The sequence below is a fragment of the Saccopteryx leptura genome, chromosome 12 (genome assembly GCF_036850995.1).
Source record: "Saccopteryx leptura isolate mSacLep1 chromosome 12, mSacLep1_pri_phased_curated, whole genome shotgun sequence".
NCBI lineage: Eukaryota > Metazoa > Chordata > Mammalia > Chiroptera > Emballonuridae > Saccopteryx > Saccopteryx leptura.
The window spans coordinates 53,038,783-53,052,043 of record NC_089514.1 but is presented as its reverse complement, the minus strand read 5'-3'; the positions used below and the strand labels follow the sequence as shown (position 1 = coordinate 53,052,043).

The 13,261-nt window shown below is 34.0% G+C and overlaps 1 protein-coding gene across 2 annotated transcripts in view; it reads left to right on the top strand.

Annotated features, from left to right (window-relative positions):
- SEMA3A (semaphorin 3A) overlaps positions 1–13,261 on the top strand; it is a 612,798-nt gene that overhangs the window by 519,252 nt on the left and 80,285 nt on the right. For both annotated transcript variants that reach the window (XM_066353930.1, XM_066353929.1), the window contains one exon: positions 840–959. In XM_066353930.1, the coding sequence (XP_066210027.1) occupies positions 840–959 (120 nt within the window). The remainder of the gene's footprint in view (positions 1–839; positions 960–13,261) is intronic.

Here is a 13,261-nt window from a genome sequence, read left to right as displayed (position 1 = left end):
AATTTGAAAGTGCAAAGTCAGGGCCTGACTGTCTAGCAAGCACAGAGAGGTCTTCAGTAAATATGAACTTCTCTTTCTCTTCCCTTTTTCCTTTTCCTTTCTACCCTTTACCTTCTGAGTATCAGTCTTCCCTCATTAAACTCTGACCTAGAGTGAATTCAGTTTAAGTTGAAGTGAGTCTAAACACAACAGATTTTGAACTGTAGTGACTGTGAGCTGTGTTTGTCAAAATTTCCTCCTCTCTAAACACATCTGTTATATCTGAGGTCATGTGGTAGACTTATTCTTTTCAACTGTATCATAGCTGATACTAAATTAAAACACTTTTCCAAGTTGATATATTAAAATATGCAAAGGAAGAAAAAAATTGGCAAAGAAAATATTAATACTTTCAAAATTATAGCAAAATATGATTCCATTAAAAAGTAAAATATTAGGTATTTCATTTTTATAAAATAAGAATCATAAGCATGAGTTTACAATGATTCCTTACCCTTAATAAACAAGACCATTAGAATCATAGTATCTTTATACATATAAACACAAATAATGCATGCACTTTGTAAGTTCGTCTCTGGTTATAGTGGAAAAGAATAAAATTTCATGTTTTAGTAATATCCACTGAATCATATTTTACTCAATTTTTTAAAGTTAGTACTAAAAGAGTAGTCAGATACTACATATTAAAAAATATGTAGCTTTACATAATAATATAGACAACATTTGTTTTCTTTTTAGCATGGTCTTAACATCAAACTTGCATTTTGTTGGTTTATTTTTTTTTTTTGCCTTAATTGAATTAAAGTATGTGTATGTGGTTTTATTTTGTCACAACACAGATGGAGAATTGTACTCTGGGACGGCTGCTGATTTTATGGGGCGAGACTTTGCTATATTTCGAACTCTTGGACACCACCACCCCATCAGGACAGAGCAGCATGACTCCAGGTGGCTCAATGGTAGGTGGCACTTGTAAGAACATAAACACGTACCAGGTATAACCATAGAAAGCAACTGGAGAACTTTCATTTTTTAGTACAAACAATATGACGAGATTTAGTATGCAGTTAAGCTTGTGGCGGTGAGAAAGTTGGTCAAAAGCGAGATTAACAATTCAGGAAAATATTTGCTTTGTGCCAAAAGTGAAATTTCTCAGTAGTTAACTATGGAAAGAAATAGATCTGGGCTGGAGCTACGGAAGGGAGGCAATGGAAAATGATAAGAGGACTTACCAGTCCTTTCTTACACGAACACCATAACAAAGCTCATGACGCAGTCTGGGTTTTCCTTCCACACCTCTCATATTGCTTTGAGAATATCATCTAAAGTCTTTCACTTTTTGAAAGTGTGCTAATGAAAAACCACATTGAAATTATTTTTAAAATGTCAAAGGATTTTTATATCATTTAATTTGATTCTCCTTTAGTCTTTCTGAAACCCTGTCTCCCTTTTTATAGGTGAGGAAATTGAACCTAATATCTTACCTGAGATTACATCTAACCCAGTAGTGGATTTGGAACAGGAACACAATTTCTCTAACGTTAGCATTGGCTTCACTACTTGATCAGTACATGCTTTTTTCTTCTCTCTCTCTTCAGTGAATAAATAATTTTAACATAGGAGAAAACATACAATATTTATATGCCTAAAATAATTAAATGCTATATTCATTCAGATTTTGAACTAAAATAATCCCCACATGTTCTTATATCTAGAGTTTGATTTCATTTTGGTGATTCACTTACACATTCATCAAAGGTTTTTGTAACAGTCCCCATAATTTGTAATGGTTATATTGTATTTAAAATAATTCTCTCCACCTTCATGTGCCTTCGGCCTTATAAAATATAGCTGCCCAGTTCCGAGTCTTCCATCCATGAACCTTTGCCTGGTTTCTTATGCCTCATTTTAATAAGGCAACTTATTAAACTCACAGTTGATAGTCCATCTATGTTTCCAGCAAGATACTTAATTCTCATTCTTTGCACTTCTACCACGCTTGTTTTTCCTGCTGTTTCCTCTGGAGAAACTAAAATTCATTTCACCATTTCGTACTTCATTTATTTATTACAGAAAAAAATGAAAATATTGCCTCTGAACCTCACGGAAACATCAGGAGATCATGATTTGCCTGTGACAATCTTTGTTCCGATATATCTCATACTTTAAAGTAACCAAAACAAAACAGACCACAAATAACCTTAATCAGCATCTCTTCCCTCCTGATCATATTATTTTTCATGTACTATTGTGAATGGTGTGCCTCTTACTTTCCACATTTCACTCTCTGCCTTTGCTCCTAATTGCACTGATGATCTTCCTTAAATTTACCCAATTTACATTTCTTTTGCTGTCTTTATCTCTTCTTCACCACCAGATTCTTCCTCTGACCTGAAAACTTGCTCATCTATCTTCTTCATACTCGCCCTTCAGTCACATTATACCATGAAGTCCATATACAGGGAATATCTAAGTTTATAGCCTGGTTACAGACTTGTTTTCTAAGCATTTACACCACTTTATCCACTTTGAGCCTGACTTTGAGCCTGTGAAACTGGTCTTCCAAAGGTCATTGATGAATTTTCACCACTTTTTATCAACCTCCATTTAGAAAAACCTCTCCTGTGCTATTTGTCACTCTTAATTAGACTTTTTTTCTTTACAAGTCACTTATTTTAGCTTCTCTTTTTTTCTGTTCTCTCAAGTTTTAAACAAGATTGACATTGCTTCCCCATTGTTGTTCTCTTTAATGTAGATGATGCCTAACATCATGCATAATTAAGTACAAACACTGTGGTAATCAAAGAAGATTGGACATATAGTCAAATACCTCCCCGTGGGGACAGAGGAAGTGTGGTGATAGCTGCGTGACCATCAGAAAAACTGTGTCTCACTAAGAAAGAGAAAATACAGTGAGATCATGATAAGCCTGTCTGTGCAAAACTTTAAGTGAGCCTAACTCCAAAATCCCCGAGGGCAACTTTGGAATATCCACGGTCGCTATCTGGTCTATTCTCGATTTGAAATATTTATTTAGGAAGGAAAATGTTTGTTTTTATTCTGCAAGAAGGAGACTTTGATCTACTATGCACTCTGTCCCTGAGAAAAAAAACCTCATTAGGAGATGGAATAACATAAAGGAGAATACAGTATCCATTTCATTTTTATGGCCTTGGAAGAAAAAACGTCATCAAGTGAAAGCTGCTTTTGTGCTGCGCACACTCACATGTTGACAGCTGGGCCTGAGGACTTTACACTGTGGGAAAACAGTCATTGTCTGCAGCTCTGTACTTCATCTCTGCAGAAGGGTAGTTGATTGGAGAATTCAGTTATCAGTCTCTCAGCACTGAATGTGAGAACTGATTTTACCAAATTAGCACAAAGGTTCCATTTGACAGGGTGCAGACACCAGAACTGCTGCAAGATGAAGGAGACAGACGCCTTCGAGAGAGGACCGAGGGGCTGGGAGACTAGCAGGCCTCGCAAAATTAAACACCAGAGCAGAATAGAATGAGAAGCATAATGATCACATGTTCATGCGTAAAACGGATGAGTTTTGAAGCATGAGCATAGACTACACAATCATTTGTGCTGCCTAAAGTTTCAAATTACCTTACAAGACACTTTATGAAAGCTCTATTGGAATTAGTTTTGGCATAAGATTTACATTATCTTTCTCAATTCAAACAATTTATTTCTGGAAAAATAAGTTGTCCTATTTTCATAAAATTTAATATCCTTCTAAATAAAGATAAAACAAAACAGTTGTATACAATGGGATTGTGAATTATCTTGATTTCTAGTGGAATTTCATTATTTTTTATTATTGATTTTAATGTATTGTGTATACATGGATTCTAGTGTTGCCCCGAATGCACCCTCCCTCCCCCATATGCCCCTCAACATCTCCATTGCCGCCCTCTCCCCTCCCCCTCAGGTTTATCCCATCCTATCATCCCCCTTCCCTCTGTCCTCTTTTCCTCTGGTCCCTTTGATCCCTCCTCTGTCTCAATTCTGTTCCTCAGTTCACATTGTTCATTGGATTCCTCAAATGAGTGAGGTCATATGATATTTTTCTTTTTCTACCTGGCTTATTTCACTTAACATAATAGTTTCCAGTTCCATCCATGTTGTCACAAAAGGTAAGATTTTCTCTTTTTTTCATGGCCTCGTAGTATTCCATTGTATATATGTACTACTGCTTTTAATCCACTCGTCTAATGATGAACACGTGGGTTGTTTCCAGATCTTCGCTATTGTGAACAATGCTGCCATAAACATGGAGGTACATTTCTCCTTTTGAAACAGTGCTATGGGGTTCTTGGGGTATATTCCTAAAAGTGGGATGGCTGAGTCAAAACACAGTTCAATTTTTAATTTTTTGAGGAATCTCCATACTATTTTCCAAGGTGGCTGCACCAGTCTGCATTCCCACCAGCAGTGCAGGAGGGTTCCCCTTTCTCCACATCCTCGCCAGCACTTGTTATGTGTTGTTTTGTTGATGAGTGGCATTCTGACTGGTGTGAGGTGATATCTCATTGTGGTTTTAATTTGCATTTCTCTAATGATTAGTGATGTTGAGCATTTTTTTATATGCCTATTGGCCATCTGTATGTCCTCTTTGGAGAACTGTCTATTCATTTCTTTTGCCCATTTTTTGATTGGGTTGTTTATCTTCATGGTGTTGAGTTTTACAAGTTCTTTATAAATTTTGGTTATTAATCCCTTATCAGACGTATTGTTGAATATGTTCTCCCATTGTGTAGTTTGTCATTTTATTCTGTTCTTATTGTTTTTAGCTGTGCAAATCTTTTTAGTTTGATATAGTCCCATTAGTTTATCTTGTCTTTTATTTCCCTTGAGCATGGAGATAAAACAGCAAATATATTGCTGCAAGAGATGTCGGAGAGCTTACTGCCTATGTTTTCTTCTAAGATGCTTATGGTTTCACGACTTACATTTAAGTCTTTTATCCATTTTGAGTTTATTTTTGTGAATGGTGTAAGTTGGTGGTCTAGTTTCATTTTTTTTGCAGGTAGCTGTCCAGTTTTCCCAACACCATTTATTGAAGAGGCTGTCTTTACAACATTGTATGCTCCTACCTCCATTGTCAAATATCAGTTGTCCAAAAAGGTGTGGGTTTATTTCTGGGTTCTCTATTCTGTTCCATTGATCTATATGTCTGTTCTTATGCCAGTACCAAACTGTTTTGAGTACAATGGCCTTGTAGTATAATTTGATATCAGGAAGTGTGATACCTCCCACTTTATTCTTCCTTTTCAAAATTGCTGAGACTATTTGTGTTCTTTTTTGGTTCCATATAAATTTTTGGAATATGTGATCTATATCTTTGAAGTATGTCATTGGTATTTTAATTGGTATTGCATTGAATTTATAAATTGCTTTGGGTAGTATAGGCATTTTAATAATGTTTATTTTCCCTCACCATGAGCATGGTATCAATATATGTTTCCACTTTTTGTATCTTCCCTGATTTCTTTTATCAATGTTTTATAATTTTTCGAGTACATATCTTTAATCTCCTTGGTGAAATGTACTCCTACATACTTTATTTTTTGGTTGCAGTAGTGAAGGGGGTTGTTTCCTTAATTTCTCTTTCTGACTGTTCATTGTTGGTGTATAAAAATGCCACTGATTTCTGAGTATTATTTTATACCTGCCACCTTCCTAAATTTATTTATCAGATCCAGTAGTTTTCTGACTGAGACTTTAGAGTTTTCCATATACAATATCATATCATCTACAAATAATGATAGTTTTACTTCTTCTTTTCCAATTTGGATGCCTTTTATTTCTTCTTCTTGTCTGATTGCTGTGGCTAGGACTTACAGGACTATGTTGAATAAGAGTGGTGAAAGGGGGCACCCCTGCCTTGTTCCTGATCTTAAAGGGATTGCTTTTAATTTTTGCCCATTGAGTATGATGTTGGCTGTGGGTTTGTCATAGATGTCCTTTATCATGTTGAGGTATGTTCCCTGTATTCCCACTTTGCTGAGAGTTTTGATCATGAATGGGTGCTGGATTTTATTAAATGCTTTTTCTGCATCTATTGATATTATCATGTGGGTTTTTCCTTCCTTTTGTTTATGTGATGAATCTCATTGATTGATTTGTGAATATTGTACCAGTCTTGCCTCCCCAGAATAAATCCCACTTGATCATGGTGTATGATTTTTTCCATATATTGCTGGATCCAGTTGGCTAATATTTTGTTGAGGATTTTAGCACCTAGATTCATCAGGGATATTGGCCTATAATTTTCTCTATTTGTGTTGTCTTTGACTGGTTTTGGAATCAGAATTAAAAATGCTTGCCTCATAAAAGGAGCTTGGAAGTCTTCCTTCCTCTTGAATTTTTTGAAATAGTTTGAGAAGGATAGAAGTTAGTTCTTTCAATATTTGGGAGAATTCACTTGTGAATCCATTGGGCTCTGGGCTTTTGTTTGTTGGTAGTTTTTTTTGTTTTTTTTTTTATCTCATTTGTTGTAATTGGTCTGTTTAGGTTTTCTGATTCTTCCAGATTGATTTATAAAATATTATATGTTTCATGGAATTTGTCCATTTCATCTAGGTTTTCTAATTTTTTGGCATACAGTTCTTCATAGAATTTTCATAATTAGTAGCTAAAATTTATACATTATAATAGTATCAATAATAATTTATATTTTGTTTCATTTTAACAGGAAATACTAAGAATAAGTAATAGTTTTAGAGTGAAGAAACAAAAATGGTTTTTTCAGAAGTTTTCATTGACACTAGCTCGTTAGTTTAAGACTTTTAAATGTTAGTTAGAATAACTGTGATTTCAGAAAATGTACTCGTATGGGTTTGCCATGATGTGCCTTTATTCAGAATTTTTTTGTGTGCTTCATAAAGTTTCTCAATATTATATATTTTTAAAACTTTAGCTCCATTTTAGGGGTACTTTAACAGTATGAGAATTGGGTAAAAATGTTTATTGTATATTCATAGTAAGGATACAAATAAGATTATGCTTTTTTATACTCACAATTTCTTAACATTTAGTATGTAAAAATTATTACCTTGTTCTTGTACATATTAACCATTCATTAGAGCAGAAAGATGTCTAATCCACATTCATTTTTCTATTTTATGGACACTATTTTCAGTATTGTTTACTTCTTGGACTAGTACTAGAATGCTATATGTTATGGAAGAAAGACCATAATCTTTAGAGTATGATGAAGTTGCACCTTACTTTGGATTATACTACTACCTACCTCTTACAGTTGTGAAAAAATGACCACGTGATAATCTATAAAAAGTACTAAGCAAGGGATTGGCATATTATAAGTACTTAATAAATATGAATTTTCTATATATTCTTTATTCCACTTTAAATAGATGGAGAATGCTTAAGAATCTTTGTCATATTCATTCTGTAAGTGATTAAATTTGAGTCAGGGTGAAAGGGCAGTCACAGTAGGGTCTAATATATGAAACCACATGGATCCTTGTGAGAGCCAAGGCCCAGTGGACACAAACAGACCTAATTACAGTCCCAGATTATGAGGCATTCCCACTCATTTCAGGAAGACCTGTTTTCTTTTAGTGAATTTCCTAAAAGTATTGTGCCTATGGATAGACCTACTCACTTGCTTTTTCCTGTAATTGAAATGGTATACAAGTCATAATTTTACTTCCTCTCACTTGTAACACTTATATTAGCTTTGCCTGCCCTTATTAAAATGAGCATAACTTCCTCCTGTGGTCATGCAGCAGGATATTTCTTGTTCTCTAAAGATTCAAATTTCTCCACAAGTTATATATTTTATATAAACAGAACCAAAATATGTGATTGTAAATAAATTACAAATTAATGTTACATGGTACCAGATACCTAATCTCAAATCATTTGTACAACTCTTTTCTATTACCTTTAAAGGTATAAACTATGTCAGAGTATCCAATTAGATTTTTTATAAGTAAAACAAATTATCAGTTTTTTATACTGTCAGACTCCTCAGTGATGCCATTTTGAATTATTTCTCTGGCTTAAGTAAGTTAGTAATATATTTTGCTATACTCAGAGAAAAAAGCTTTCTGAAAGCTTTATTTTATGGTTATATAAGCAGATGAGTTACAGAAGAAGAATGACCATTTAGTTGAAGCAGCAACAGAAACCACAGATGTCTTCTTGGTTTTCATAGCCTGTGAAAGATACAACAAGGATGCAGTCTTTTTAACTTTTGAATTTCGTCTATGAATTACACTCTGTTAGTAAACAATTCTGAAGTATCATTGTATAGAGTCACAAATAAAAATGATCATATTTGTGGTTATTTTTTGCTGCAATTATGATGAAACATGAATATGTAATATTTTAAAGTTGATCATACCTACTAATCACTATGTTGTACACTTGAAGTCAACACAAAATAATATAGAAAGTAAACTGTAATTGAAAAAGAAAAACAGATCTCAAAATCATATTTACACCTACATAAAACCAAGTAGTTCCCTGTTTTTTTCTCATAAATCTATTACCCTCCCCCAATTTTATATCCCAATGAAGAATGCATACCCTCAACTATAATCTCTTTTAAAAATATACCCCATGGAATTATTTCTACTCTTTATATAATAATATATTTAAAAAGTTCACTAAACATGCCTTTTTGATTTCAAAAACAGCAAAAAATTACCAATACATACTTTTACTTCACATCCTTTTCAGAGGACCTAATTTCTATTTTACTTTGTCTAAGGCACATAATCACTTTCAACAGGTTTTGTTTGAAAGTACATGGCAGTAATGAGGAAAAATGAATACAACTTTGCAATAAAAGTTAAGGCAATGTTTGGAAGATAATTTTGTGTTTCTCAGAGCTCTAAGAAAATGTACTAGAATAAAATAGTTAGGATATACTATTTTAACATTATTTAATGGTGGGCTAAAAAATACATCTCTCAAGGATAGCCTATTAGTCACAAATTTTGAACCAGAATTTATAGTTGAAGGTAAGAGTAGAAAAATAACATTCAAAGGTAATCATTTAACTCACTTAAAGGGAATCTGACTTTTAAATTGAAATCAATAAAAATGAGGCATCTTAGAAAACTCTTTAAAGCCACCTTTTTTCCTTAGTTCTTAAAATGTTTCTCTCTAGTTTTACCATCAGTTTAATGAATACAGAGCCTGTCTATACCAATTTCCTCTTCTAGAGTCACTACATTCAGAGCTCAGAAGGCCTCAATAGGGATTTACTGCTGACTGAGTAATCTGGGTTCATGTGTGCAGTGACATCAAGCAAGAGATTTACCCAGAGAAGTGGATGCCATGACAATACGTGTAACCATGGTGTGATTGGCCTCTCTGACATGGCTCTCAAAAGATTTCCCTCTGTGAAAACAGAAGCCTGTTTGCAAATTAATTAGTTTCTGGCGGCAGCTTGATTGTTGACCCAGAGTTTGTAGAGTGGAAAAACAATCAGATTAGTGTGCTCAGGGTAAAAAACCAGTGTGCAGTTGCGTGTGGCTTGCTCAACTATTGAAACTATGAATGGACTGAAACAAATTCTTTTCTGAGAAGTCTAGGCAGAGGTTAAGTGTGATGAGCCCAGAGCTCCCCAACAGCAGGGGTTGTGGAATTAAAGGATTTTATGCCATTGAGCTTTAATGGATGGATAGTTTTGCCCAACCTCATTCTCTGACAAAAAAAGAAAAAGAAAGAAAGAAAAAGAAAAGAAAAGAAAAAGAAAAAAAAAAAAAAGAAAAGAAAAAACCCTTACTATGTTCTCATCACCTCAGTGGAAAGAATAAGTTTATAGTATTATTAAATGTAGTCTGACACAAATAATTCCATAGTGGTAGATTTCAGAAGCTTTCAAACTGGAAGGATTTAATTACTATGTCTCAAAAACTAATATGATAATATATAAATGAAAAAAGGTTATTAAATAATGACTTTTTGTGTTGATAAGATGTTCATATGTTTACCCTAACATTTTTGAGTTATAATTTTGAAATGCTCAATAAAATTAATCCTGAGTCAAAAATGTTGACTCATCAAGATTTATTTCAGTCAGTAAACTGACTGAGTAGCAGGTGTCCTGCAGCCACAGCCCTGTGACTCTGGCTCTGACACAGGAAAGGTTTGGTGTCCTTTTTTTTTAACCTTTTTTTAAACTTTTTAAAAAATTTATTTCAGTCATGTTTAATTTTTAAGACAGCCTAACACAATGAGTCGTACATATTTTTCTTTTGTAGATACCACAGGCAGAGATCTTCCTAAATACAACTCTGATGTTTATCACACTTTTCCATTCAAAAATCATTTATGTCTCTCAATTTTGAAGTGAATTAAATCCAGATTTCACTCCCTGTCAAGTCCTTTGACATCTAATCCTAACTGACCTTTCCAATATTAAACACTAACAAATTCAAATCAAATAGAGTTGGTTGTCCTCAAATTGACTATATTTTTCATTTAACCATTCCATTCTCCCAGTGTATTTTAATCTTTCCCAACTTTCAATATCTTTGACTATCCCAAGAGCACATAAATACATGTGTGTATTTAATACAGTGCCTTACACCCTAAACATATCACATAAGAAACAATTCAGTGAATCTGATTCATAATTTCTGGGTCAGTTTGCCTGAGTTTATCTTCAAGGTCCTCCACTTATTTCCTATGTGGCTTTTACTTTACTTATTTTCATCACCATTTATGATTTCTAAAATGCAGTTAATTCTAATATAGTGTTTTTATGATGTCTGTTTAACATCCATAGAGTCACAGTTTATCAAATGTATTTTTTAAACACATTTAAGAATGAATGATATAATACAAGAAAAAGGATTAATGAAAAAATTATACCCTTGTTTTGCAAGATAAAAAAGCAATTTTGCAAATAAAACAAAAAATTAATTTGGAAGAAAGGAAACCAATCTCTTGTATTACCACAAAATATTACTCATTTTGGGGTGAATTAAAGGGAAATCTAATCATGTTAGCAATTCAAATTCTGAAATTTAGGATTAAATGCCTAGGATAAACCAATAAGGTACAGGATCTTTGTTTAACAACCTTTATGTGTTTTCTGTAAACATATTAAATATTTTCATTGAAAAGAAATTACTGAAGTAGTGGGATAGTGCTGCTTCCCATAAAAATGCTAATAATTAACCTCCTTGTGTTATTTTTGTTGATATCCTTTAAATTTAAAAAAAGTGAAAAAAATGCATTCTTCATAGATATCAAAGTAAATATAACCAACACTGATTAATCAATCAGTGCTCAAATTAGGAAAAGTATAACATAATTGCCTTTGGCAGACCTTGAGATCTGTTAAAGAATCTCAAAATGTGAACTAATTTTCCAAACTGGAACTACTTGTATTTCTTTCCTTGTTTATTTCTAATTACTATGTGAGAGCAACTTGTAGAAGGCAACTGAAAAGCGCTGCTGGTGCTAGGACTGTGGCGACAGGAAGGTGAACTCTCGGGCAGACTTGGCCGGCCCAGCAGTGTGCAGTCACTGGTAGTGATGTCACAGTGCCAGCTCCAAAGACAAAGTTAGCTATGTTGTGAAGATTTGCAAAATCTCAACAAATTTACTTTGATTAATTTTGTCTTTTTGATTTTGTATAAATGTGCTGTGCAAAAACTTTTTAGTTTGATGTAGCCCCAATTGTTTATTTTTCCTTTTGTTTCCCTTGGCCAAGGAGATCCAGCAGAAAAAATATTGCTACAAGAAATGACCAAGATTTAATATCTTTAAACACCCATAAAGGGGAGAGGTAATATCATCTGTTTTTTAAGGAAATATGAATTTTTTGATTCATTTGATTTTCAAGCATTAACTCAATATCAGAACCACTGATTGACACTTTCACTATAAAATGATAGAAAGATATAACAACATATGAGAAAGCATCTTTTGCCCACATACCTTCAATCTGCTCTTAGACAATATGTGTATGTGAGAGTCCAAAAAAATAAAAACCCAAATAATTGGAAACCATTTTTTGAGGTTTTGAAAAAATAGTTGAAAATCATTGTAACTATAAATTTTTAGATAATCTATAAATTTTTAGATTTTATTTTAATGGCACACATTCCTAAAAATAAAGAAATTTTTAAGAGAGAAAGTCATTCCCAAAATAATGAGACATAAAAGACATTGATGGTATGGGAGAAATAAGGAGATGGAAGAAACCAGAATCAACATTCTTTTATATTCAAGGTTCGCAGTGCTTTAGTAAGAGTAGATGCTTCAGGCTGTTTTCTAATAGATTAGTAATTAAGGACTTTTTCACTGGTCCCTGAGCTTTAATAAACACACAAAAATAATTATTAACATTAATCATGATTCTTCATACAAATATTTTTCTGAGAGTAAAAGCATTTTATCTTTGCTTAAATTTTAGTTTTTAGTCTGATTTAAAGCAGTAGTTGAACAAAAGTTTAAAAATGCATGTTCTGAATATCTCCTTACATAAGTTTTATGTCAATACTATTTACAATAAAATTTATACATAACAATAGTTATACAGCCTTCATTTTCTATATTAAACAAAAACATAGTATTTTTTCAATTTGGAGGGCATTTTTTATTTAAATATGTAAGTTGTGTTGTCATTTTTTTCTGCCTTTCTAGTTACAGATAATCTACAAGCATTTCTTTTCTTGGGGAGGGGCTCAGTCTTGAGGAATATTACTTAAAAAGATGGGAAATCTAGTTTTCTTGGTGTTTTTGTTTTTTTTTTTTTGTATTTTTCTGAAGCTGGAAACGGGGAGAGACAGACAGACAGACTCCCGCATGCGCCCGACCGGGATCCATCCGACCCGCCCACCAGGGGCGACGCTCTGCCCACCAGCGGGGGGGTGCTCTGCCCCTCCGGGGCGTCGCTCTGCCGCGACCAGAGCCACTCTAGCACCTGGGACAGAGGCCAAGGAGCCATCCCCAGGGCCCGGGCCATCTTTGCTCCAATGGAGCCTTGGCTGCGGGAGGGGAAGAGAGAGACAGAGAGGAAGGGGGGGGGTGGAGAAGCAAATGGGCGCTTCTCCTATGTGCCCTGGCCGGGAATCAAACCTGGGTCCCCCGCACGCCAGGCCAACGCTCTACCGCTGAGCCAACCCGCCAGGGCTTCCTTGGTGTTTTTAACTATTATATATATAGCATCTTTTTGTAAGCATCTTTTTGCCAAAAGCATATATATGTATATATAACATTTCTTGCTGTGTGGTAAGACATTTGTTATAAGAATATGTAA